A 27,131-nucleotide genomic window follows, 5' to 3' on the forward strand; every position below is an offset into this window, starting at 1 on the left:
AGGCTTGCTATCTGTACATCACCAGAGCTGTGCAGTGCTTTGACTAAAAAAAAAAAATTGAAACAAAAAAGAGAATCAGCTCCTGAAACTCAGGACCCAAGGCTTGATGGAATTTTTTTTTTTTTTAACCAGAGCACTGCTCAGCTCTAGCTCTGGTTTATAGTGGTGAAGGGGATTGAGTCTGGGACTTTGGGGCCTCAGGCATGGCAGTCTCTTTGCATAATCATGCTATCTACTCCTGCTTGATAGTTTTCTTTCTTTTAACCTTTTTGATTTATTTTCATCAGAGCACTGCTCTGATGAAAATAAATATCACAAACCAGTATCTGATTTGTGATATTGCCAGGGGTTGAATTTAGGATGTGCCAATTTTTCATAACCACTATGCTGTCTTTCTCAGCTCTCATATGTATGTTTATTATCTTTAACTTGATGAAGATAGCCAGCAGTTGAGAGTAGGGAGAAACACACCTGCAGTGCTGCTTTATCACTTCCAAAGCCTTTTCTCCTGCATTTGAGGACCGGGGGCTTGAACCTGGGTCCTTGTACATTGTAACACGTACACCATCAGGCCCCCAAGGCCTGTTTTACTTTAAGACCAGTCATGTCATTAGTTCTAGGTGCATAAGGAGTTACAGACTCAGAAGATTCTAGAACTTCTGCCACTGATACTTCTGCTGTGTGTGTTCTCCTATAGACAGCGCTGCAGAACTTTTTTCCTCTTGTGGGCACTTTATCCACATTCAGTCCCTTTGGAACACTGGCTTAGACAACCCTCACCCCAGGTAGATTCCCTCCCAGATACCTCCCAGGGTCCTTACCAGCTTCATCCAAAGTCAGTTTTGCCATCAGATAAGCAGTGCTATTGAGTGAGGAGCAGGTGGCATCTGCTGCTGAACTGTGGTTGAGGGGCAGTTAGCTCCTGGTGTTCTCCAGTTGGCAGTTGAGGGTGTGCCCACTGCAGGGTGTGGCAGGATGACTGAGCAGGAGTGGTAGCCAGATAGTTGGGGCTGGTTGGGCCTGGCTCTTAATCCAGGCTCAGATTGGGCAAGACTGGATAGTGAGGTGGGCCATTAGGTCTTATGCAAAGTGAGTTGTGCAGGTAGCAGAGAGAAGCCATCAGCTCCCTGTATAGTCAGTTTGAATGTGAGGGGGCAACCTAGATTTTGCCATCAATGTTTTTGGTTAGTGTGGAGACATATTTAATGTCCATGGGGACCTTGAGTAAAGTGATTGTTGGTCTTACGAGTCTTCTGTGAGAGAAAGCTTTTCTCAAATCCACGTGAGATTTATTTAAGCGGGAAGAGCCCTACACCAACACACAAGGCAGACATTCCAGTGTCTGGGGGTTGAACCTAGGGCCTTTTGAGCATCGGAGTTGTGCAGTGTGTCCTCCCTCTGCTCCTGCCTTCTGTGGGCTGGAGGTCAGGGCCAGAGATGCAGGCTGCTTGCTTCTTCGCTCTGCCAAAGACAGGGCTGCTTAGAAGGCTTGACTGGCCCCCCACTGCCCAGTGTCCTGTAGTTGGACAGGAGTCTCTAAACTTCAGTCGTGTTGAGAGCTGCTTTCCACTTGTACCCCCACAAGCATTTGAAGAGGGGCTCTACCAAGTCCTTTCCAGAACCCGGCCACCTGCCTGACCCCCTGTGCTCTTTGCAGTGTGAAATCAAGGTGGCACAGCCCAAAGAGGTGTATCAGCAGCAGCAGTATGGCTCTGGGGGCCGCGGGAACCGCAATCGAGGCAACCGCGGCAGTGGCGGCGGTGGCGGCAGTGGAGGTGAGTGGGTGTTCCTGCCTGCATGGCGCTTCTGTGCCTGGCTGGGGACTGACCTCTGCAGCAGGGCTACTCCTGGGCAGAGGTGCTGCTTGTTGCTGTTGCTTGGAGCAGAAGAACCTGCCTTTCTCGGGGCCTTGTGGGTTGTGCTCGGCTGTCTTGAGTTTGGGCAACCCCTGGCTGGGAGGGCTGTGCCAGGCGCTTACATCCTTCCATCCCAGGCCCCTCTGACTCCAAAGCCTGAGCTCCAGCCTTTGAAGGCCATGCTGCCAGGGAAGGGTGGTCAGCCAGTGAGCTTCTCAGGTGTCCCGAGTGCAGTCAGCGCCCAGTCTGCTGTCCCAGCCTCTCATCCCCTGCTTGAGCCTCAGGTGGGGGGACCCAGGTCTGCCAGGATGCCAGCCCCTTAGCTTCTACCTCGGAGTTGCCACAGCAACCTGAAGGACAGGAATTCCTCCATCCTAGCTCCTGCATATGCTAAATGGTCCCTGGGCCACTGTGCCCTACTCCCCCCACAGGTCAGAGTCAGAGTTGGAATCAGGGCTACGGCAACTACTGGAACCAGGGCTACGGCTACCAGCAGGGCTACGGGCCCGGCTATGGCGGCTACGACTACTCGCCCTATGGCTATTACGGCTACGGCCCCGGCTACGACTACAGTAAGTAGGAGAGGGAGGCCCACCTGCTCACCCGCCTGGGAGGCAGGACAAGACAGTGCAGGGGCCACTGGCAGCAGGGGCTTTGGAGTCGGACAGGCTGGGCTCTGGCCTGGCTTGGTCACTGGAGCTCACGGGTCTGGAAGGTGGGGAGTCCTCCCACCTTCTGAAGAGGATGCATGCCAAGCGCCTGGCACAGGGGCAGTGCTCAGTAAGTGTAGCTGCTATCATGCTTGTTCTTGTCCCTAGGTCAGGGTAGTACAAATTACGGGAAGAGCCAGCGACGCGGTGGCCACCAGAATAACTACAAGCCATATTGAGGCTTCTGCAGGATGCCGGCTGACCGCACACGCACTGTTTGGATATGAGTGAACACAATTATGTACCAAATTTAACTTGGCAAACTTTCTATGGCCTGTCCCATCTTCATCTTATTTAAAATTTCCCCCTGGAAATCACTCTCCTGTTGACTACTTCCAGAGCTCTAGTTGTTTGAAACAGCGTGTGGGTCTGAGGCCAGAGCGGCATTAGGGGCTGATTTTATTACCGGGTAACCCAGAACCCCAGATTGGAGGGTCTGCTTCCAGGCCTTGCACCTGGACCTGTGGGCTCTGACTGTAAAAAGTAAACTGTATCTTAGGAAACCAGTGTCACCTTTTTTTTACCATTTAATTTTATATTATTTGTGTCATACATTTCCTGTAACGGAAGTGTTAATTTTACTGTACTTTTTGGTACCTTTTGGGAATCTAATGTATTGTAAGGTATTTTACACGTGTCCTGATTTTGCCACGACCTGGATATTGAAGCTATCCAAGCTTTTGAAATAAAAATTTAAAAACCCCCAAGCCTGGGTGAGTGTGGGGGTATGCTGTGAATGGGGGGTGCCAGGTGCTCCTGGGCTGGGGCCTCCTCCCACAGCAAGCTCCTTCACAACTTGTGGCCCAATGGGGGTGTGGCTCTGGAGCTCTTAGAGCTCATATTCTCCACATTTTTATTTCCTTTTAGTGAGAGCTATTGCTTCCTCCAGGGATAGCAGCCTTTGGAACACCTAGCTTGGTCCGCATTAAGTAGGATTCTGTCAGAGCACTGCAACACTAGTTGGGTTCCAGGTGGACCAAGCTTTTGGGGACTTGCTTGACAGTGGGTGCAAAGTCTTAGCTGTGAGCACAGGAAGCCCACTTACCTGGGACTAGGGGCAGCCTTGGGCTTGGAGCCTCAGTGTCTTGCAGCTCCTCACCTTTTCTTCCATATCTGAAAGACACACAGCTAAAGCTAACAAGGTTGCTTACCTTTCATGCCCATGTCCCAGATTCAATCACACACACACACCCACCCAAAAATCCACTCAGAGCAGTGAAGACTGAAACAAGCTTCCCCACCCCTGGGTCACACATTCTTGAAGTTACTGCCACTAGTGGTCAAGTTTCTCAGATGGCAGTTTGGGCCCTGGGTCCCAACTGGCCTCTAGTCTCCCATGGTGCTTTGGGGGTAGGGAGAGAGATGCAATGCAGGTAAGATGCTTTCTGGTTACTACCACTATCCTGAGGCTTTTGTGGGTCTCTTGTACTCTAGTCTGAAGTGTCTTTGGGGAGAAAGTGGGCATCCCAGTCAATCTGATGCTGTCCTCAAGCATATCAGGCTGGGCTACCACCCAGGCTACAGGAAGCTTTTCTGGACAGTGAGCTGGGGCTGGCTGGGTTCTAGTGCCAGGTTTAGTTGCTCACCAGTCAGGATGGCGTCCAGCTTCATCACCACCTGTTGTGCATTATCCAAGCTGAAGCACATTGGGGGCTTAAACTTCAGGACGTTCCTCCCAGGCCCATCAGTGCTCAGAAGAATGTAGCTCTCCTTGAGCCTGGCAGGACAGAAAGGATAGTCTATGGGTTACATATGGTCATGAGGCCCAGCACTGGCCACTTTCCACCCCACTCCTGCAGTCTTTTCTCAGCCAAGGACAGTCAGGGCTATGGGCTGGGCCACAAATACTCCTACAGTTTGCACGTTATGCCTGACATCTGTGGGGTCTGGTTTACTCTCGATGGAAGGTGTCCAACACCTACAAACTGGCTTCAGTGGGCTAGGGGTGACAAACTGTCTTGAGCACACTAGGACCAGGTTCTAGACCCTGATCACCACCCATGGGGGGGAGGGCATTGCTTATCAGATTAGGTCCTATCAAAGGGAAGGGGGGGGAAAAGCTTCAGTGACCAGGTTACCCTGTAACCTGGACAGGACCCTGGTCAGCATCATCTGAGTAGCACCAATGTTTAACATAGGGTGACCCCCTTCCTCCCATTGTGAGTTTAAGGTATTTTAGCCTCAGTCTGCTGTCCCTGCCACACAGAAGAGGCCTGGCTCTCACCCAACTCAGCCTAGGTCTTCAGTTGGGACAGGCAGTCCCAACACTAAAAGCAGTAGTACAGTCACCCACTAGTTCTGTTGGTGAGGGAAGGCAGGAGGGGAAGAGTCCTGCTTGGAGGTGGATGAGAAGCTGGATCAATAGCCCCCAACTTCTGGTGGGGGAGGCCACAGCCTGCTGAAAGTATGTGGGAGCGACCCCCAGTCAGGGAACAGGGAGTACCTAGAGACCAGGTAGGCTGCCTCTTCCGTGGCTGGTGTCCTGGTGGCCTCATCCTTGATCAGATCCACACCAACAAAGAGTCCAACACCTCTGTAGCAGAAGGTCACACTCTCAAGGCCCCAGGCAAGTAGAGAACAGAGACCCCAGAGGGTAGGGGACTTGGAGTGAGTGGTGAGGACAGGTGGTCAGGACACAGGGCACCTCATAGATCTCCAAGTGTCCCATGGCCTCAAGTGCATTGGGGTCTCCTGGCAGGTGCTCACTCACTCACCTGATGTCCCCAATGATGGGGTGTCTGGCTTTCTGCTGCCGGAGGAGCTCCAGGAGGAAGCTGCCTACATGGCTGGCGTGAGCCTGCAGCTGCTCCTTCTCCAGGACATCCAGCACTGCCAGACCCACAGCACAGGACACAGGGCTGCCCCCAAACTGAGGTGGGACAGAGAAATGTCACAGTAAATGGGGTTCTGAGGTCCCCAAAGGTCCTAACTTTCCAAGTGACCTGGAGCTCTGGCCAAATACCTAGGGTATTTGCACCCTAGGGGTGCAGTGGGAACCCCAGGAGGTGGAAAAATTTCAGAATAGGAGAACAGGAACAGGTCAATCCACAGAGACAGTCAAGGAATGCAGGACTTGCAGAGAAGGCAGTGGGAGTGCCAACTAATGAGGCTACTGCTTGGTGATGCAGATGCTTTGGAACTGAGACCGTGCTGATGGCTGTACAAGCTGCGCAGTATTCTAGAATCACTGAGCTTGGATTTTAGTGGATAGAGACAAGTCAGGAGGGAGGAGACAGACATCAGCACTGCTTCACTCACAAAGCTTTCCCTGCAGGTGGGTACCAGGAGCTTGAGCCTTGGTCCTTGCTCACTGTAATGTGCTCAACCAGGTGCGCTACCACCTGGCCCCTAAAAAGATGTGTTTTACTACATGTGACAGTGTTTCACATGAGGCCAAGCACCGTTCCAGGGACATGTGGTGCCAGGGATTGAACCTAGAACCTCAGGCATGAGTCTGAGGCTTTACCGGTGGAGCTGTTTCCCCCAGCCACTAGCTAAAATACTTAACCATGAGGGTTGGGTACACATTCTTTGGCCTACAAGACATTAGAAAATGTATAACATGGGAGTTGGGCGGTAGCGCAGCAGGTTAAACGCACTTTGTGTGAAGCGCAAGGACTGGTGTAAGGATCCCAGTTCGAGCCCCCGCCTCCCCACCTGCAGGGGAGTCCCTTCACAGGCGGTGAAGCAGGTCTGCAGATGTCTGTCTTTCTCCCTCTCTCTGTCTTCCCCTCCTCTCTCCATTTCTCTCTCTCCTATCTAACAACAACATCAATAACAACAATAAAACAACAAGGGCAACAAAAGGGAATAAATATATTTTTTAAAAATGTATAAAGGTTTGCCTTGAAGATAATGAGGGTCTCAATTTCCCACACCACCATAAACCAAAGCTGTATCAGTGCTCTGCTTAAAAAATAAAAGCAGAAGAATTTAAATAAGATAATGAGGGTCCAGAGAGAGTGCTTTGCTGTGTGTGTGGCACAGGTTTCAGCCTGGTTCCATGGAATGAGACTAGTGCTGTGGTTTCTTCCCTCTCGGGAAAAGTCAGGCTGGAGCCATGAAGCCCATAGATGACCAAAGTGAGTAAGTTGAAATAGTCTAAAGTTCTATTACTTAGAAGTTCAAAGTTGACAGATAAGGAAACAAACTTGTAGATGTATGGTGGTTAGGAGAAACCTATCTGAAAAATGAGCGCACACCATAGCTGGAGAATGGAAAAACACATGCCAGGTAAGTGGCTGCCAGGAGAAGGCAGGAACAGTCTTAAAGTAATTGGGTAAGACACAAGACAAAAATAGGATGGGGCAGGCTGGGTGGCTGCTGCGTCGCTTGAGTGCACACATCACCATGTGCACAGATGTGGGTTCAAGCCCCTGTGGGAGGGAAGCTTCTCGAGTGGTGGAATAGTGCTGCCAGTGTGTCTGACAGTCTTGCCCATCACGATAAATCTTTAAGAATGGGGAGTTGGGTGATTGTGCAGTGGGTGGCGCAGAGCCCAAGGACCGGCAAAAGGATCCCGGTTTGAGCTCCCAGCTCCCCACCTGCAGGGGAGTCGCTTCATGAGCAATGAAGCAGGTCTCTCCCCCGTCTTCCCCCACCTCCATTTCTCTCTGTCCTATCTAACAATGATGACATCAATAACAATAAAACAAGGGCATAAAAAGGGAATAAATATTTAAAAATGATTTTAAGAGTGGAAAAGATGACTAGATAGGACAAAAAATCCAATTCCTAGGAAAATCAAAAGCCTCATGTCAAATTCTGGCGTACAGCGTTATGCCACACACAAAAGTGGACTCAAATCAGTTAAAGACTGGAAATGGGGGTGGGGGAGGTGGTGAGCTCTTGAACATCAATTTGGGGATATTTTAATTTGTGACAAAAGCAAAGATAAACAAATGGGATCCCAGCCAACTATAATAGCTATGCAACAAATGGAAATAAATCCTCAGCAAATAAAAAGGCAACTGGTGAGAAAATATTTGCAAGTTACAAATCTGTGAAAGGACCAATGTCCAGAATACACCAGGGCTTCAGAAGAGCTCAGTGCACCCCCGCTGCCCAATCCAGGCAACAGTAATAAAATGGACAGGACTCCAGATGAACGAGGACACAGATGGCCAACAGTACAGAAGAGCCTCTTCAGGGCCTCCGTTAGAACCACAGCAGTCCCCTCCTCACCCGTTATCTAAAAGACAGGAAGTAGGCCTGGGGAAGACGTGGGTGGACACTGCAGGGAGGCTGCCGGAGACATGACTGTGATCCAGCAATTCCACTTCTGGGGGTTTACCCTAAGGCATGAGAGCACTAGCTGAGGAATGTGTATGTGTCCCCATGTTCACCACAGGCAAGATGTGGAGTCCATTTAAGTGTGGAGCAATGCATAAATGGAGAAAAAAAAAAAAAAGGCCTTGCCACCCTGCAAGTTGGCTGTCTAATGAGTCTGATAACATGGCACCTGTGGCACAATCCACCCCAGAACATGGCCAAAAAAAAAAAAAAATAGTACTAGGCCATAAAAGGAAATTTTGCATTGAGCAACACATTAGACTTTGTTTTTCTAGTAGAGCAACTCCTCCACATTTGGATAGAGACGAACAGGAGAGACAACAAAGCACGAGACCTTCCCCTGGTGCTGTGATACTCCCATGTGAGGCCAGGGCTCAGCCTGTATTACGGTGATGGCAAGGCATGCACCCTGTGAGCTTGAGAGCATTATGCTAAGTGAACCACCAGAGAACCACCGCATAATGCCACTTAAATGTGGAATCTTAAGAACACCAAGCTTTTTCTATGTAAGAGGAGTCTTACTACAGAATGGGTAGACTCAAAAACTCTTAAATATAGAGAGCAGTAGTGGTTATCAGAGAAAGGGTGGGGTGGGATGAAAGAGGTGTAGGGACCAGGAGGGACAGACTCCCTGTTCTCCGTGAGTTCTGGGACACTGGCAGCAGGGCAGCCCCCATTAATGCTGCCCCCACAGCCTGCAGTGCTGGAGGGCATAATTTAAGCACCCCTGATCTGAGGGGTTGTCTGTGCACACCCCACATGGATGGAGGTCTACAGTGCTGGGGAGCTGGAACTGAGCACAGGAGGAGGCACTGTTTTCTCTACATGGAGACTAGACAAAAGCTGTTCATGACAGCAAGGCTGTGGGACAGTCCAGGTACAGCAGTGAACACACATCCACCACGGAGTCTCCACCACAGTGGCTCTCCCCTGTGATGGTCTGTGCATCCAGGCCCCCCACCTGCTGCCTCCCCCACCACCCCTCACACACTCCACTGGTGCCTCCACTCACCGTGTTGAAGTACTCCACACCAGTGGCTTCAAATGCCCTCGCCACAGCCTGCGTGGTGGCCACACAGGCTAAGGGGTGGCCGTTGCCAATGGACTTGCCCATGGTGACGATGTCAGGGACAAAGTCGTCCCCTTGCAACTGGAAGGCCCAGAAGTGCTTGCCCACGCGGCCAAAGCCCACTTGAATCTCATCAGCGACAAAGAGCCCCCCGGCCCTGCGGATGTGCCTGTGGTAGACAGACGGGGTCTGCACCTGGGTTCTGCCTGCAGGGGGCCCAGGAGACTGTCCTGGGGGGACTATTTCTTCAGGACCAATGGACTCGGCAAAGGGAGAGGGAACAGCCCTGCCCTCCTGGGCAGCCCCCTCACCTGGCCGCCTCTGGGAAGTAGCCTGTGGGGGGCACAATCTGCCCACCTACACTGGGCAGAGACTCTGCAAAGAAGGCTGCGATCTGTGGGGAGAGGGGCCGGGGCATTAGGTTAGGGCAGGAACGGGGAGCCAAAGCACTGTGGCCACCTCCAAGCTTCGGACCTTATTCCCCCCTCCAGGACCTACCCCGGCTCTCAGCTGCAAGCCCTGTGGGAACCCTCTGGATTCCCCACCTGCCAGCTGCCTACTCTCCATGGTGACACGCTTCCTCTGCCTTCTCTGCTGTGTAGCCAGTGGCTGCCACCCCTTCAGGGGAATCTTGCAGAGAATACTCCCACTGCCTGTCCGTGTCCTCTCTGGCTGCCCTTCTGCCCCAACCTCCCAACACAGCCCTGGGCCGACCCCCAAAGAGGGTAGTCACTCCTCTGCCTCCCCCACACTCTAAAAGGAGTCAAGCCAAGTGACACACGGGGCCTTCTGGGCCATTGGCAGCTGCCCTCTGCCTCCCAGTGACGGGGTGCTTACCTTCCTGCCTGCCTGCTGTGCCCGGTCAACCACACGCCCCACCTCACTGGCATAGGCTGCTGCTGGGTTGGGGTGGTCCTCCCGGTAGGGGCCTCGGAAAGTGTCAGGGAGAGGGGCCTGCGGGAATGATAGTGGGGGTCACGGGTGGGTGAGGGGGCAGGCACTGCCCTGTTGCCCGCTTGGGGGTGCATACCACGTGGACCCACTCCTTCTGGCCGTCCAGGTCCCGGAACTTGTAGGGACTGATGTCAATCAGGGAGCTCAGGTGGCCATGGTAGGCGCTGGGGAGCAGAGAAGGGGCTCAGACCAGTGGGAACACTTGAACCCTGATACTTTCTGCTGCAGCCTGGACTTGGAGGCCACCCCCCAGTCAGCTGTGTCCCCCCCCCCCAAAGCGAGGCCTTGCTCCCCCAGGTTTGGGGGGGTCTTCTCAGCATTTGCTTTTGATCAGACCCTTACTCAGCTCAGGCTCCTGGTGGTGCTGGGGATGGGGTCAGGGACCTCTGGCCTGACACAACTGAGGTCTCAGGCTCAGGTACAGAGAACGGCATCGTGAGCATCACTACATTGCTGCACAGCCCCTTCTGACTAATCTGTAAGGGCCTCACTGTGATGAGGTTCCTTTTTCTTTTTTTTTTTTTGCTATCTTTTTTTTACTTTTTTAATTTCTTTATTGGGGAATTAATGTTTTACATTCAACAGTAAATACATTAGTTAGTACATGCATAACACTCCCCAGTTTCCCATCTAACAATACAACCCCCACTAGGTCCTCTATCATTGGGATGAGGTTCTGAGCCTGGGCTGGGTCTCAGCACAGTGGAGATTCCACATGAGGGAGCTGTCAGAGCAGCCTCTTTACATTTTTTTTTTTTTATTGCCACCAGGGTTATCACTGAGGCTTGATGCCAGCACTACAAACCCACCGCTCCTGGTGGCCATTTGTTCCCCCCTTTCTTTTTTCCTATTTTTATTAGGACAGAGAGAAATGGGGAGGGGAGAGGGAGACAGAGAGAGACAGACAACTGTAGACCACCACTCATAAGGCTTACCCCTGTGGGTGAGGAATGGGGGCTTGAACTTGGGTCCTTGCACATGGTAATGTGTGCACTCGACCGAGTGAGTCACCACTGGCCCCCTTAGAATATCCTCCTCCTTTTCTTGGGGGGGCCAAGTCATTGCTCACCTGGCTGACCGCAGACATTATAGTGTGCAAGGACCAAGATTCAGGGCTCCTGTCCCTGTTCCTCCTGCAGGGGAGAAGCTTCCCAAGTGGTTAAACAGTGCTATAGGTGTCCTTTCTCTCCCTAACTCCCCTCTCCATTTCTCTACCCAAAATTAACTAATTAAAAAAAAACCTTTAAAAAAGTAATTTTGGCCCCCGGCTCCCCACCTGCAGGGGAGTCGCTTCACGGGCGGTGAGGCAGGTCTGCAGGTGTCTGTCTTTCTCTCCCCCTTCTTTCTCTCCTCTCTCCATTTCTCTCTGTCCTATCCAACAACGACGACAGCAATAAAAACAACAATAACTACAACAACGGTAAAACAACCAGGGCAACAAAAGGGGAAAAAAATTGGGGGGCAGATGATGGCACAGCTGGTTGAGCACACTGTTACCATGCACAAGGACTCTGGCTCGAGTCCCCAGTCCCCACCAGGGGGAAAGTTTTGCAAGAGGTGAAGCAATGTTGCAGGTGTCTCTCCTCCCCTCTATCAATTTATGGCTGTCTATATCCAATAAATAAAGATAATAATAAAAACCCTTAAAAAGTTATTTCAATGAGAGCTTTGGTTTATGGTGATGCTGGGGTTGAACCTGACACAGAGTATTGGGCATGGAAGTCTTGAGTAACTATTCTGCTGTTTCCCCCGAATTATTTCATTTTACCACCAAAATCATCATTGTGGCTATGCATCTACATGACTTCTCCCTTCTCAGCAGACCTTTTATATATATATTTATTTATTTTCCCTTTTGTTAGCCTTGTCCTTATTGTTGTTGTAGTTATTGTTGTTATTACTACTGATATCGTCATTGTTAGATAGGACAGAGAAATGGAGAGGAGGGGATGGCAGAGAGGGGGAGAGAAAGACACCTGCAGACCTGCTTTACCACTTGTGAAGCGACTCCCCTGCAGGTGGGGAACCGGGGGCTTGAACTGGATCCTTCCGATGGTCCCTGCCTTTTGCGCCGCACGCGCTTAACCTGCCGTGCTACCGCCTAACTCCCAGACTTTTGCTTTTGAGAAGGTCAGTTATTTGAGGAGATTCCACAGCACTGCCCCACATAGCCATTCCCATGTGGCAGTCTTGCTGTGTGGTCAAGAGTGTACTCTACCAGGCAAGCCATCTCCCAGGCTCCTAGTTCCTTTCCTTCAACTTAAATATTTTTGGCTAGCACACTGCTTGACTCTGGCTTTTGGTGATGCTGGGACTTACACCTGGGGCCCCCTGCCTGTGAGTCAGGCCTTTGAGCAACATCTGAGCCCTTGTGGGGCCAATGCTCTCCACCATACAAAGAACTTGCTCTCCCTAGGAGCTGTGCTTCCAGAAGGGAGGAGGGGGGAGCGTCCCCAGTACTGGGGCCCCACCCCCACCCTGCTCAGAGGCTGGTCCCCCAACTGAGTGCTGTACTTACTGGTCTAACACCACCACATCCCAGTGGCCCGTGTAGCGCCGGGCGAGCCGCAGTGCCAGGTCGTTGGCTTCTGACCTGCAGCAGAGGAGAAGGGGCACTGGGACATGGGAGTCAGGGGCCTCTCCTCCCAGGTTCCTGCTGCTTTCGGGATGGGAGGGAAGCAGGAGCCCTTCCTGCAACTCAGTGGCTCAATGCCCAGCGCACGCCCACATGCTGGGAGTGGGGGCTGGTCAGGCAGGCAGACAGACAGACTGGGCCTCTTGGACTTACATTCTAGTTTGTTGGAAGAGCACAGAGAGATGATTATGGTGAGTGCAACAGTGAGACAGGGTGTGGAGAGAGTAAGGAATGCTAGGCTGTGGTCTCTGGATTGTGTCACCCCCAATTCATAGGCTCAGCTCTCTGGTATCCCAGGATGGGACTGCATTTACAGAGGGTCTTTAATAAAGCAGTAAAGTTAAAAGGAGGGCGTGGTGTGTCTGGGATGCAGTGAGAATGGTGGCCACTGCAAACTAAGGAGAGACACGACATCAAAGAAACCAAACATGCCAATACCGTGGTACTGGGCTCCCACCCTCCAGAGCTGTGAGAAGAATGCTTCTGCCTCAGATCTGACTCAGGGCATTTTGAGGCTTGAACAGAACTGACCCTGTGGTGGTGGAGCCTCTGAGGAGGTAGCACCTGCACTGAGTCCTGAGGGGAAGGTGTCCAGGCTGGGCCTGTGGTATGTGCAGAGTTCCTATGTCAGGAACTGAAAGGTGCAGAAAGAGGCAAGAGAAGCGCAGACAGTGAGGAGAGGAAGTGGGCACCATGCAGGGTCATATCCACAGAGTCCCAGGAGGAGCTCAGGTGTTCCCTATGTCATGCGGAGTGACCAGAACTTTTCCATCAGAGGAAGGATGCAGTTCAGAGGAAGCAGCCTCTGGCTGAATGTCTGAGGGAGAGAACGGAGTTAAAGGAGAAGGGGGGAGCCAGGGGAAGACTGGCAGGTGACAGTAGATGGTGTCTGTGGAGGGGCCATGGGGCCAGGGGGTCTCTGGGAAGGAGCCTGGAATGCTGAGGAGCATCAGGGCCTGTTGAGTGCTGGTGGCAGACCGTGCTTGGTGTCTTGTAGTCATGTGAAGTTGAAGTTCTAGAAGTCAAGTGGGCAGTTCGAGCCATGAGGCTGGAATACACGGGAAGGCCCTTGCTTAAGACATAGACTTGGGTGTCCCCAGCCCGTGACGACACCAGGGCACAAAGGCGACAGGCAGGAAGGGCCCCAGCCCTGAGGAGTAGAGCAGAGGCCAGAGGTGGGTAGAAACAGGTGCCAGGGACTCAGAAGCCAGAGCAGAAAGCACGTTCAGAGAGAGGAGTCCCCAACACTTGTGGCAGAGGCAGGCACAGGCAGGAGGGGCCATTAGCGCGGGCACATTGACGTCACTAGATCAGCATGGTGGCTAAGCCAGCTCATGGCTCCCTCCACTGCTGAGGAAGCCCTTCCTGAGACACCCCTCTTTTGGTCTCAACAGCCCCTGTGGGGATGATGCCAGGCTGGATAACTCCTGACTGTGAGGATGGTAAAATCTACTTCCTGAAACGTCTGGGGACTGAAAATGTGACGACTGCAATCCCCATGCCATGGCCTGTGACTTTCGGGCATGCGAGGCTGGCTCTGGTTACACGTCAGCTGTCTGCCTTCCCTGTCCCCACAGCTCCCAGTGTGAGCCATCTGTCGCCTGCTGTTGAACTGGCACTTAACAGTGTCCATTCTTGTTCTCCTCTGACGACATCATTTGCTTCATTGAAACCTTCCCAGTGCTATTTGGCTCAAAGCAGATGCCTGGATTGGCTGATAAGGCCTTGAGTTATGGGCGCTGCCTCCCTGCCAAGAGCCTCTCTAACCTCACCCTCACTGGCCCCTACCTCACGTGTGCCACAGGGCCTTTGCACAGGCTGGTGGGCAGCACACCTCCTCATCTAGTCATCCATCTCTAAAGTCATGTCTTCAGAGAAACCAGGCTCCTTGGCTCTCCTGGCGGGGGTCAGCGCCCCCTGCTGGTCACCTCATTACAGCCGGGACTCTTTCCCTCCAGACAGTTTTGTGCAACCCTGCATTTCTTTTGGCGAGTAGCTCGATGTTTCTGTTTCCTACCAAGCACACTGAGGGCCCAGTGCCCGTGAGTCCCGAAGGCAGAGCGAGGGGAACACGCTGCCTCAGTAAGGCCCAACAACACGCTCGGGAATTGGGGAAGAGCAGCCCCTGCAAAGATGCCAGGAAACCTGATCCGACACAGCAAGCGAGTGTGCGCCAGGGCCTGCCTCCTCCGTCCTCTCGCCCTCCAGCCAGGGGCCAGCGGCTGGCCACTTACCCCGAATTCAGGAAATAAAACACACAGAGCTTCTCAGGCAGGGTGCTGGCCAGCCTCTGCGCGTAATCCACGATGTTGTCGTGCAGGTAGCGGCTGTTGGTGTTGAGCACCTGGTTCTGTTCGTGTGCTGCCTGGACCACGAGCGGGTGGCAGTGCCCCACTGGAAGAGGGCCACCGCCGTTACACTGCTGGCTTTGCTCAGCTCAGGCTGCCAGGCCTCCCTCAGCCCGCAGTCCTGGCTGGAGCAGCCGAGAGAGACGGAGGGGGAAGAGGGGAGTCTGAAGACAGTAGGGGAGACCTAGAAGGACGTCCAGAGATGGAGGCAGAAGGAAGAGGCGCTGGGGCAGAAAGCCCTGGCTAGATAGCCCTGTCTTTGCTGTCATCCTGTTGTCGGGGCGACACTGCTCCAGGATGACTTTTGCACACACAGAGAGAGTGCTAGAGACCCCACAGAACAGAAGCTTCTCCTAGTGCCGTGAGAGCTGGCGGCTTGAACCCAGGACCAGTGCATGGCAAAGCAGGGGCCTTCCCAGGCAGCCTGAGGATCTCTGCTGCACACAGAAGGGGAGGGGGGGAATGCAGTGTCTGTTGGTGAACTTGATGCCACCACCAGGGGGCGCCGCAGAGAAGGCCGACTACCAATAAGACGATAGAAGCGAACAACAGGTACGGAGAAGGCGCCTTCAGAGCAGGTTACAACCACTAACTTGCTCAACCAAACGGAAACACCTGGCGGTGGGACACGAGGCGCGGCCACTTTTGCAGGGGAGCTAACAAAGGCCCAAAGAAGCAAGCGGCTACCCGAGATCACAAAGCTGGGGGCCGGGGGGGCACCCAGAAGCCGGGCAGCCTGGCTCCCTAACCTTCAATTTGGCCTCGGCCCCACCGGGCGGAGGAATGGCTCCTTCAGCTTCTCGCCCAGCACCTACGGGCCTTGGGACTGCAGCCCAGCACTCGGGGGGGGGGGGTGACTGCCATAAGGCCCCAGCAGAACTGGACCCCAAGGCCAAGCTTCCCTCGGGAGTTTCTGGAGATACCGGGAACGGGCTACTGCATGCGAGGCTCAGGGTGCCGGGCGGAGCGGCTACTGACCGTGCGCCACGTTGTTGATGCAGTCGGTGTAGCGGGCGCCCTGCTCGTCGTACATGTACTGCCCCCCGGCCCGGACCATCTTTATGGGCTCCTCGGGGTAAAAGAGTCTGCAGGACGCGCTGCGGGGACAGGCGGGGGGCAGCGCGTCGGGGCGGGCCGGCTCCCCCTCGCGGGCGCCCCACCAGGAGGCCTCTCGAGACCCACGTCCCCCCGAACCTCTACACCCACTTCGCCCCAACTTCCGGCACCTCAGGGTCCCTCCTGGGCCCGCGCCAGGCCTAGCGGGTCACCCCGGGGCGAGGTCCGCCACCGGGTGCGGGGCAAAGGCCGCTCCCTGGGCAAAGGCTGCTCCTCGGGCAAAGGCTGCTCGGGGCGGCCGGGGCCGGGGGCCGAGGCTGGGGGCTGAGGCTGAGGGCCGAGGGCTGGGGGCCAAGGGCCCAGCGAGGACCCGCTGATGAGCTGAATTCGCTCCTCAGCCCCGCAACCCGCGGACCCCGCGCTGGACGCCTTGCGTCGGGCGTCCTGCCTGCGACGGAAGTTCGCTCGCCACCCCGACCACCCGCGCCAACGTCGCGGTACCTGAGCAGCCTCTGCCGCAGCGCCAGAGTCTCAGCTTTCCCGCGCCGCTCCGCCGCCATGGTGTCCCACGACCGCAAGCCGCCTGGGCGCCGGGAGGCTGCAGGGCGCCGCCCGATCCTGGGCCTGGGCCCCGCCCCCACCACGGCTCATCTGTCACTCACCACCACGTGCTACGCCCCAATCTCGTGCCTGTTAGTCAATCATCGCCACGAGGCCCCGCCCCGCTCACTCCAGCTCACAGACCCCACTCCTAGCCACCTCTGGCTCCGCCCCTCCGCAGGCCCGTCCACCACTCAGCGCAAGGCTCCGCCTCTGTTGCGGGCCTCGTCCACCACGCTTAGCCCCAAATAGACCACGCCCCCATCAACACACGCTTCGCCCCCGCCCATGGCCACGCCCATGACCACGCCCACCACACGCTAGCCCCCGCTGGCAGGCCCCGCCCCACACTCGCGGACCAGAAGGGCCCGGCCCTGCGAGCTGGCAGGGACCTCAGTCACTGTAGGTCCCGCCCTGCCTTTGACCCCGCTCACCTTTGCTACCTGCGGCTCGCACGCCCCACCGGCCACCCGTGGGCCAAGCTCCGGCAACTCGCTCCCAGAATCCATCTCGCTTTTGTGCTCTCATTCATCCATCCACTCTCCCTTCCGGCGACTGAGCCTGGAGGGGTCCCCCGGTGGCGAAGAACCTTGCAAACACTGGCGCCTGGACCGGAGGGTGACTGCCCGCCCAGCGGAGGCCTACATCCCGCTTCCCAGCTCTCATCCCGGATTCCCTCCGCAGGGAGGGGCCCTCGCATCCGTGCTTGGAGCTCTGATGGTCCTCGCCCCGGGTTCTCTCCTTCCCCAGTGTAAAATGGGGTGCATACTGAGCCCTAACTGACCTGTGCTCAGCCTCGGGACACAGCGGGCGCCTCCGTGTAGGCTGGGCACTGGCTTTGCTTTCAGACACACAGCAAGTGTGCAGCCAGCCCTGGGAGAGACCCCTTCTTAGGGTAGGGAAGGGGAATTTTCTGCCTTGAACCTTAGAACGAGGGCCTGGGGGTACAGCCCATGTGGACCTGTGAAAGGTGACTACAGATTGGACCTTGTGGATTCCCAGCCCTCTGCTTTGCTCCCTCCTCGCTGATTTCATCATCCATCCCCACACAACACTGTGAACTGATTCAGACATTTATTAAAGGATACCTGGCATTTTTTAAAACCATGGTAACATACACGAGATAGAGCTGACGTTAGTTTTAACCATTTCCCACGCTGTGCGACCACTACCACCCATCTCCTGAATGTTCCCAAATCCCCTCCACTGAACAGTGTCACAAGTGTGTGTGTGTGTGTGTGTGTTAAACGACAGAGACAGAAACAGAGAGACAGAGAGGGTAAAAGAGACCATAACACCAAAGCTCCCTTCAATGCGATGGGGGTCAGGCTGGAACCTGGGTCGCACGCATGGTGAAGCAGCTCACTAAGTGAGCTACTTCTTGCTGGCGCCTCAGCTGTAATTGTAAAGCTGAATTGGATCTTAAGTCTTCTCCCCAAGCTCTGGAAGTTTGCTGACTCCAGGCTATGTTGTACAAGGCCACCAGGGGACAGCAAGGAAAACATGAACTTCTTTGTCCTACCTGGGAGAGCAGGATTCACCCTTCTTGGATGTCTGGGGGGACAAGGGAGGAGCTTTTGCTCCTGTCAATCACCTGACATGCCAGGACAGCCCGACTGACTCCACACACTGCTGCTCAAACTCAGAGCAAGAGGCAGACATATGAGTTGGGATCTGGGGGCAGAGTGGTAGGGCAGCGGGTTAAGCACACATGACACAAAGCACAGGGACCTGTGTAAGAATCCGGGTTCCAGCCTATCTCTCTCTCCCCATCCCCTCCTCTCTTGATTTCTCTCTGTCCTATCCAACAACAACACCACCAATGGCAACAATAACAATAACGGCAACAACAAGGGCAACAAAATGGGAAAAAGGTGGCCTCCAGGAGCAGTGGATTTGTAGTGCAGGCACTGGAGCCCCAGCAATAACCCTGGAGGCAAAACAAAACAACAAACAAAAAAACCCCAAAGAGCTGGGACCTATCTACACATCCTGCCTGGTTCAACATATCCCACTCCCTGGGGCCTCCCTTATAGCACATCCTTCACAGGGCTAGTGAGGGGACTTGGGTGGAGTGAATTACAAACTGTAGAATGTAGTTGATTTGGGGGGTTGTGCTGTGACTCCAAAAGACATCTGGAGCCCCCCAGTGTTTTTCATCAGTCTTTAGCACAGCCCCAGTGACCCAGCTAACTGGCTTCCCACTCATGAGCACCATAGACCCACACCAGGGCTCTCCTTAGCCTCAGAGCTTGGATGGAGAAGGCCTGAGAACCTGTCACTCAGGCTTCCTCTTGCCTACACCGCCCAGGGTGTGTCTGGTTTTGTAATCCGGGAAAGGGGCACAGTTACAATCTTGGGGGTTACAATGTCAGGCTGTGGTGAGACATTCTGCAGGATGGTGGCCCTTGCTTGATCTTGAATCGGGAGTTCAGAGTCAAGGGCACTTCTGGGGAAAGAGCTGTCCCAGTTAGTCACTGATTCCCTGTAGCTGGTTGGTCACTGCCCCACAGCCTCCGTGTATCTCCTGTCGCAGACGAGGGAGCTGGCTGAATTTTCTAAGTGGGCTACAGCAAGACCCACTATCCCATGCTTTCTCCTTCCAGTGGGACAATGAGACTTCTCCCTTGAATTGGGTAGCCTCTCACTCTGGCAGGAAGTGGTACCACAGGATTCCTGAGGCCATAAAAGATGACATGGCTTCCATGTGGGGCATTCATGCTGGATTCCAGCCACCATGTTCTGAAGATCCCTGGGTGTTCTGGCCACTTGATGTCCCAGCATCAACTGCCAGGGACAGCATATGTGGCAGCCACTCAGCTGAGCACCATCACCCCAGGACAGAAACATAATGAACCAGGATGGGGGTAGATAGCATAATGGTTATGCAAACAGACTTTCATGCTTGAGGCTCCAAAGTCCCAGGTTCAATGCCCCCTGCTACCATAAACCAGAGCTGAGCAGTGCTCTGGTTAAAAAAAAAAAAAGACTGGTTCAGGAGGTGGCGTAGTGGATAAAGCACTGGACTCTCAAGCATGAGGTCCTGAGTTCAATCCCCAGCAGCACATGTACCAGAGTGATGTCTGGTTCTTTCTTTCTCTCCTCTCCTTCTCATTAATAAATAAAATATTTTTTTAAAAAAGAAGAAACATAATGAATCAGTATTTTGGGACCACTTGTCATGTAGCAGTTACTGGTCACTGGCTGAGAAGTGACCAAGTGAATGGCCAGATGACCCAGTAGCCATGTTGTCTTGACTCCAAGTGCCAGCTATGCCCTAACCCTAGGCCCTTTTATCTGGTTTCTTGGGTGGCTCTGATGGGGGGGGGGTGTCCCCTTTGTTCCTTCCCATTCAGCAATGGCCACTCTGAAACTTGTTAAAAAGGAAAATGACAGGCTCAAGACAGCAGCGTTTGTGCTAAAGCTACCGACATTTTTCACCAAACCTGACTGCAGTCCTAAATGGTCAGTATGGAATTTTCAGGTCATTTCCAGTGAGGTTATCTTTTCTGTCCCCCAAAGAAGGACAAAATATTTTGTCTCAAGACCCTTTTCTAGTCCCTAATCCCGAAGGAGTAATCACCTTTCTCTTATTTTGCCCTCCTTCTGCCTACAAAACCTCTTCGTTTTGCAGTTTTTGAAGCACCATTCTTGCTGGATGGGATGCTGCCCGATTTGACTCACTGACCAGTTAATGGCTGAATATAGCCAATTAGGTCTTTTAAAAAATATTTTATTTATTTATTAATGAGAGATATAGGAGGGAGAGAGAGAGAAAGAACCAGACATCACTCTGATACATGTGCTGCTGGGGATTGAACTCAGGACCTCATGCTTCAGAGACCAACATTTTATCCACTGCGCCACCTCCCAGACCACACAGCCAATTAGGTCTTTAGAATAAACTGGGTTGGCTTTCTGTTACTGCTCTGATCTCACACAGAGGTGGTCCCCACAGCCCCCTGGAGGGCTGCAAGGACAGACAAACCCAGAAACACACTGGTGGTTTATTATGCGCAGTGGAATCCGTCTACACAGAGAGGGAAGGAAGCAGCGGAATCCATCTACACAGAGGGGAGGCTAGGAGCTGGGCCAGAGCTGGTGGCTGGGACCCTTGTGTGTGGGGGAAGGGAAGCCTCTACTCAGCCCAGCAGCTGGGGACCTGCTGGGGGCTGCCTCTCTGCCCCCCAACTCGGGAGGCCCATGCTTGGCAGGCTAGCCGGCATTCTCCAGGTGGGATGCTGAGGGCAGTGGGACCTGGCCTCAGGCCTGTGGGGTCCAGCATGGTCCAGCCCTGGGTGATGTGGGCTCAGGCAGGATATGGTGGTCACTCTGGCCCATGATGCCCTGTCTTCCACATTTGGTTGTCATGGCACCTGGCCTGTCTTCTGGGCCAGAGCGCATGTGTCATCACATGGACTGGCTGAGGCCTGTAGACTTGGGGGATCAGTGGGATAAGGGTGCTTCCCCCCACGGCTGGCTGCTGGCTTGTAGCTGCAGGAATGTTCTACCCTGATGTACCCAGGGCACAGGGTTTGGGGGGTTCGACCCTGGGAGGACACAGCTGGCTCTGCTGAATCTGGCGGCTGGGGGAAGCAGCTGTCCAGACACTGGGTCTTCTGGGTGGGACTTGGGGGCCATGGGGTGGGGTGGGGGGTTCTCTCTGATCAGGTGACCTCAGGCCGGGCGCAGCATTCTCGCAGTCTCTTGGAGCCAGGCCCTCCCACCTTCGTCTCCCTCCTGGAAAGCCAAGCCCGGGGGCGGGTTCTTGGTTCCTGGGAGCCATGTTCCCCAAGTCTCTTGGGCTGACAGCTTCTGCTGGGCCAGACACCCAAAGTTCAAAGGCCATAGGTGTTGTATCCCAGGAAGATCAATATATTACTGTTTTGTTTTTACAAACGTGAAAAACATCCACGCGGGTCTGTACAGGTGGTCAGCTGAGTGCCAGCGTCACTGGAGAAAGAGGGAAGGCTGAAGGCAGAGAGGGTACAGAGGCTCCCACCCAGATCTGGGCCCCCCTCTCCTCTGGGATGGGCATGGACTCATCTTGTCTCAGGCCCTGGGGCACCACTCCCCCTCAGCAGCCTCAGAGGACCCAGTCCCTGAAAGTGCTGAAGAGTGTGAGGGAGGAAGGCTGTGAGGGAGCCTGTGTAACCAGCAGGTGGGCTCTCATAGCCACCCAGGACCCAGAGTCTACATCCATGCCCAGCCTTTGGGGCTCTCCACCCGAGCTCCTCCCAGCTGTCCCCAAACCCTCCCCTCAGGTACCTTTTGCCAGCATCCAGGCACGGGCAGCCCATCAGCGCCCTAGAAGTAAAGGAGGTTCAGAGTTAGGGTTAGGGGGCTCTCCATAGCCTGTATCCCCCTGCCCATGTGGAGTGAGCTTCCAGCTGAGGCCACTGGGCCTACCGAGGGGGCCAGTGCCTGCCCTGTCCACTGCACACAGGGCAGTGGCTCCGAGCCCTCATGTTGCTAGACTGAGCCTGTCAGGGGTCTGTCATGACTGAAGGACAGTCCAGGAGTGAGGCCCCCTCTGGGCTGCCCTGGCATCTGAGGGCAGACAGAATGGATTTGGGACAGGGGATGGAGTGGCTGGGGGCCACCACAGCCATCCAGATGGCAGTGGATGGAATGGAACTGACCATCAGCTAGAGCTCCTGGGCCCCAACTGGACACATACATGCAGGCTTGCACCCTGGAACCCCCTGTCCACATGCCCAGAGTCAGACAGGAAGGAAAGTGGGGAGGTGGGAGACAGGAGGGCAGGCAGAGTTGTGGCAGGGGCAACCAAAGGCCCAGTGCACACGACATACAGCACACACAGTACAAAGAGCACAGCACACACAGTGCACATAGCACAGAGCACACAGCATGGCACAGCACACAGCACACAGCACACAGCAGAACATAGCACACAGCACAGCACAGCACACACAGTGCACCACTGGCCAGGCGCCTACCGCAGGGCAGGGCCCTCGGCCCTGAGGCCGGCTCCCAGAGCCTGGTACCCCTCGCTGGCCTCTGCATCTCTGATTCTCCTGCTTTCAAGACAAAGGCTTTGTGACTGGGAGGGAAGGCTTTGGCTCAGGGCCTGGGGAGGGCACCCTGCACCCTGCTCACAGCCCCTCCCTCTAAACCCTCTGGAAGTGGGGGTCAGCACCCCTCAGTGTGATGAGGAGACTGAGGAGCAGGGGTTTCAGGGGGTCTCTGGGCACTGTGTCTCTCTGGGTACACACAGTGTGACTGGAGGTTCCTTTCCCTGCACCTAAGGGTGACAGGTATGGTTACCTGACCTATTTTAGGGTGGGGACCCAGCTGTTTCTGAGTGCCAGTGGAGAGTCTGGGGTGTGGGCCCTCCCTGTCTGCTGAGAAGAGGGGCCTGGATCCTGGCTATTCTAGGCACTGGGGATGACAGGCCAGTGGGGTCCTGGTGGGGATGCGGTGGGGTGGGAAAGAGGCAGAGTAGGTAGGGGAAGGGAGGGGGGGAATGCAGAGGAGAGCAGCGGTCCTTGCTTCCCCCCATGCCCAGGACCAGAGCAGGGGGAGCCTCTTTGCCTCCCACCCACCCCCCCTACCATGCCCAGGACCAGAGCAGGGGGAGCTGGGATGACCAAGTGACAGTAATGGTGGCCCCAAAGGCGCGAGGGGGTGGGGGTGGGGCTCTGTCCTGCTCCACACCTACCACAGGGCATGGTTGGTCCAGACCTGGAGGTCCAGGTTCCCCCTTCTGGCCCTTCACTCCTTTCCGGCCAGGAACGCCTCGATCCCCCTGCAGGAGAAGGGAGGTGGGGTGAGGCCACTGCTGCCAGCTCTGCAACCCCCAGTACCTCCCAGAGCCAGGCCTGGGGTCCTAGGCTGCCAGTCAGCCATGCCCATGCCCACCCCTGAGCCCACCTTCTCTCCACGCTCGCTCCGGTCACCTTTCTCTCCACGGGGTCCAGGGAAGCCCTGATAGTAGGATCAAAGGGGAAAGTCTCTGTTATCAGTCCACTTCTGTCACTGCGTTCTCCCTTCCACTGGTCCCAGCCAGCCAGGGCCCTCCCAGGGGACATTCACTCCACAGGATGGCGGGGACCTAGCAGAGGGACCTTCACACTCACCAGTCAGGTGTAGCTGAGCCTGGCCCCTGTCAATGGGGACAGAAGCCCAGGAAGCCCATGGAGTTTACCATGGTTGTCATATCAATGAAGTGAAAATGGTGACCTCTGTTGTCTGCCCTGGGTGCACTCTCTTGTGCATCCTCCACCCAACTGTCCATCTGACCAGCATCTGGGAATATCTGCTGGGAACTGGGCTGTGGGCTAAGCTTACCCACCATCATTCATTCTTCACCCAGGCAATGAGGACATCGTTCACTCATCTGCCATCCATCCACCCATCCACCCAACATGTATTTCATCTATATTTATCTTTCATCTATCCATCCACTCATCCATCCATCATCAATCCATCCAGCTCCCATCATTCATCTATCTATCCATCCATCCATCCATTCATGTATCCATCCATCCATCCCACATACATACATACACACACATCATCTGTCAGTCCATCTTCCATCCATCCAGTCAATGGGGTACAGCCCTGCATAGGTCTGTGAACTGGCCTTAATTCTGGGGGCACAGGGAGAAACAGCCAGCTACAGACCCAGCCCTGGAGGAAGGGGGGGTCACATCCCAGTCAGCCAGGCCAGTCACTGTGTTGGTAGCCTGAGGACAGTGCTACACTCAAGAGGGATGGAGCATGGGTGTGTGTGTGGTGGGGGAGGGGAGAGACGACTGAGATACTCACGTCTAACCCAGGCTCCCCTGGTCTGCCCTGAGGAGAGACATAAAGGGAGTGTGAGAGGGCTGAGGTGCTGGGAGCTCAGTTTTTGGCAGCATCTGCAAGCCCAGAGTGTCACCCCCATAGCAGTGAGGTGTGGGGGGGGATGCCAGGGATGCACAGCCCTAGGCTAGGGTGTGCTCACAGAGGGGTTACCTTGTCTCCTTTTGTTCCTGGCAGCCCAATGAGGCCCGGAGGGCCTGCTGGCCCCTGAGAGAAAAAGAAGGGGTCAGGGGCTACCAGTGTGGGGACCCTCCCAGGCCAGGTGGGGGACACTCACAGGCAGCCCACCAGGGCCCCTCTCGCCGGTTGTGCCCTTCTCTCCCTTTGCACCGTCGAGGCCCTAGAAGCAACACGGACACAGTGGTCAGGGACCAGGACTGGACAGAGGGCAGGGCACCTGTCCAGGGGCAGAGGGACAGGCTCCAGGCTCTGAGCACCCAGCCCTGCCTGCCCTATGTGACACTGAGATGGAGCTGTGGGGCGCACACTTCACCTCCTGTATAGGGTGCCGTGGGCCACTGTGGGAGGTGGCTGTCACCCTGTCATAGGAGATGGGTGGGGACAGTTGGGAATGGGTGACAGCAAGGGCCAGTGGAGCTTCAGAGCACCAGCCCTGCCCCTGTCCCTGTGGGCAGCCACCTCTGCTACACGTGGGTTGGGAAGATGCTGGCCCAATCGAAATGGGGCGCTAGTGGGTCTAGAGCTGGGGCCCCTCAGCTTGGGATTCCATGGCTCCTGCCCCCATCAGCTTCCTCCAGGGGAGGGGACAATGCCCGAGACAGGGACACAAGCTGACCACACTCACATTTTAATTCAGAGCAGAGGATATGACAAGCCCTAGACTTAGGGGACAGGCCATGGGCTGAGTGAGTGTGTGTGTGGGGGGGTGTGCCAGGCAGAGGGGTGCAGGGACAGGAGGTGGAGACAATAGAATGGGGCCCACGTTAGAGGGGGAGAGTGAGAGAAAGTAACCCATGTGTGGGGGACAGTAGGGAAGTGGAGAGTGGCAGTGGGTCCAAGAGAAGGAAGGAGGCTATGCTGGGGGCGGTGTGCTGGGCATGTCCAGGCCCCGGAAAGATGAGGGGCAGCTCTGGGACCTCACTAGCTCATTAGCAGGACTTCCTGGAACTTTCCAGGTTGTGGGGCTATAGCAAAGGGGGGTGTTCTCTTTCTTTCTTTAAGTTAGGGGTGGGGCTGGGTGGTGGCACAGCTGGTTGAGTGCACACATTACCATGCTCAGGGACCCTGGTTTGTGAAACTACAGGGGAAGTTTCACAAGCAGTGAAGCAGGTCTGCAGGTGTCTTCTCCCTCCCTCCCTCCCTCCCTCCCTCCCTCCCTCCCTCCCTCCCTCTCTCTCTCCCTCCCTCTCTCCCTCCCTTCTCAATTTCTCTCTGTTGTATACAATAAAACAGAAAGAAAAAAGTGGCCACTGGGAGCAGCAGATTTGTAGTGCTGGCACCCAGGTTCAGTGATAACCCTGGTGACAGAGAGAGAGAGAGAGAGAGCGAGAGAGAGAGAGAGAGAGAGAGAGAGACTCCAAGACCACAGCACCAAAGCTTCCTTCAATGCAATGGGGGCCGGGGTCACACACATGGCAAAGTAGCACACTGTCCAGTGAGCTATTTCACTGGCCCATGGGGGATGTTCTCCCCACACCCCAGCACTCACCTTGGGACCCTGGATTCCCTGAAGGCCCTGGGGGAGGGAAAGAGCAGGTCAGAGCATTGGGCCATGAGGGTGGGGCCTCAGAGTCTTGACCCCTCCCCCCCCCACCACAGGAGCCTGCAGGCCACTCACAGGCCTTGACTCTGGCTTGACCCTCTTTACTGGATGTACCCCACCCCCACCTGTCCTGGGCCCACCATCCTACATCCTGGCTGATTCAAGCCAAAGTTCTTACCGTGGGGCCTGGGGGCCCTGGGGGGCCTGGAGGGCCAGGGGGCCCTGGCTCCACAATCTGGGCCTAGGAGGAGGAAGACAAGGTTCGGTGACCTCTGTCCCTGCATCACCCCCCTGCCCAATTCTTGAGCTCCCAAGACACTGGAGGGACTTGGGCCCTGAGATTGGGGGGTATATCTTCCTGCCCAGGGGAGACCCTGCCTGGAGGGGGTCCCAGTGGCCAGACTTGGGGACCTCAGATGATTCTTAGACACAGCCTGAGGCTCCCACAGTGTCCTGGGATGGTTCCCCAGGCTGAGAGCCCTGGGCAGGGCATTGGGGGAACTCCGGGTTCAGTGCCTCCTTACCAGGCTTTCCTGAAGATGGTCAGGGCCTGGCTCCCCTTTGTCCCCCTTGAGGCCATCGGCGCCCTGCAGAAAGGGGCAGCTCTGAGTGCTTCTGCCCACTCACACCCCCCCACCCCCCCGCTCAGGACCACCCGTTTCCTGGGAAGGCCTTAGCAGTAGTCACACACTGGCTGGCCTTTACACCCTCAGGGCTGGGATCGTGCCTGAGTGTACACATTACAGTTCACAAGGACGTGGGTTTAAGTCCCCCCCCATTTATTGGGGGATTAATGCTTTACAGTTGGCAGTAAATACAATAGTTTGTACATGCATAATATTTATCAGTTTTCTTCATAATAATACAACTCCCACTAGGTCCTCTGCCATCATGTTCCAGGACCTGTACTCTCACCCCCACCTACCCCAGAGTCTTTTACCTTGGTGCAATACACCAAGGGTTTCAGTTCCTGTCCCTGCCTACAGGGAGGAAGCTTCACAAGTGGTGAAGCAGGGCTGCAAGTGTCTCTCCAACCCTGGAGACAAAACAACCACTGCTCC

General features: G+C 55.0%; 3 protein-coding genes across 13 annotated transcripts in view; 1 reads left to right on the forward strand and 2 right to left on the reverse strand.

Moving 5' to 3' along the window:
• Positions 1–3,273, forward strand: part of HNRNPAB (heterogeneous nuclear ribonucleoprotein A/B) — a 37,856-nt gene extending 34,583 nt beyond the window's left edge. For 4 of the 5 annotated variants that reach the window (XM_007524322.3, XM_060197267.1, XM_060197268.1 and 1 more), the window contains exons 6-8: positions 1,658–1,775; positions 2,288–2,428; positions 2,675–3,273. In XM_007524322.3, the coding sequence (XP_007524384.1) occupies positions 1,658–1,775; positions 2,288–2,428; positions 2,675–2,745 (330 nt within the window). In that variant the 3' untranslated portion in view covers positions 2,746–3,273. The remainder of the gene's footprint in view (positions 1–1,657; positions 1,776–2,287; positions 2,429–2,674) is intronic. The other variant, XM_060197269.1, reaches the window with a different exon arrangement.
• Positions 1,252–16,539, reverse strand: PHYKPL (5-phosphohydroxy-L-lysine phospho-lyase). 7 transcript variants are annotated; one of them, XR_009551494.1, is made up of 14 exons: positions 16,422–16,514; positions 15,843–15,961; positions 14,751–14,910; positions 12,400–12,474; positions 9,958–10,045; positions 9,765–9,881; positions 9,239–9,321; positions 8,871–9,096; positions 5,281–5,435; positions 5,010–5,099; positions 4,153–4,283; positions 3,612–3,679; positions 1,829–2,038; positions 1,252–1,461 (listed from the first exon to the last, which is right to left on the reverse strand). XR_009551494.1 is itself a non-coding variant. In XM_007524373.3 (13 exons), the coding sequence occupies exons 1-12, from the start codon at positions 16,478–16,480 to the stop codon at positions 3,618–3,620; spliced, it is 1,365 nt and encodes a 454-aa protein (XP_007524435.1). In that variant the 5' UTR covers positions 16,481–16,539; the 3' UTR covers positions 1,252–1,461; positions 3,612–3,617. The 7 variants fall into 7 exon arrangements, 6 of the variants coding, with proteins under 6 accessions (XP_007524435.1, XP_060053243.1, XP_060053242.1 ...); XM_007524373.3 differs by lacking the exon at positions 1,829–2,038 and having other exon boundaries at positions 16,422–16,539; XM_060197260.1 differs by lacking the exons at positions 1,829–2,038; positions 14,751–14,910 and adding an exon at positions 13,048–13,150.
• A 3,974-nt stretch (positions 16,540–20,513) lies between these two features.
• Positions 20,514–27,131, reverse strand: part of COL23A1 (collagen type XXIII alpha 1 chain) — a 275,148-nt gene continuing 268,530 nt past the window's right edge. The window contains exons 19-28 of the mRNA XM_060197271.1: positions 26,595–26,657; positions 26,249–26,311; positions 26,017–26,043; positions 24,625–24,687; positions 24,501–24,554; positions 24,312–24,338; positions 23,415–23,468; positions 23,203–23,289; positions 21,789–21,827; positions 20,514–21,473 (exon numbers count right to left, since the gene is read on the reverse strand). Of these exons, the coding sequence (XP_060053254.1) occupies positions 21,471–21,473; positions 21,789–21,827; positions 23,203–23,289; positions 23,415–23,468; positions 24,312–24,338; positions 24,501–24,554; positions 24,625–24,687; positions 26,017–26,043; positions 26,249–26,311; positions 26,595–26,657 (480 nt within the window). The 3' untranslated portion in view covers positions 20,514–21,470. The remainder of the gene's footprint in view (positions 21,474–21,788; positions 21,828–23,202; positions 23,290–23,414; positions 23,469–24,311; positions 24,339–24,500; positions 24,555–24,624; positions 24,688–26,016; positions 26,044–26,248; positions 26,312–26,594; positions 26,658–27,131) is intronic.

The sequence above is a fragment of the Erinaceus europaeus genome, chromosome 9 (assembly GCF_950295315.1).
Source record: "Erinaceus europaeus chromosome 9, mEriEur2.1, whole genome shotgun sequence".
NCBI classification, from domain to species: Eukaryota; Metazoa; Chordata; class Mammalia; order Eulipotyphla; family Erinaceidae; genus Erinaceus; species Erinaceus europaeus.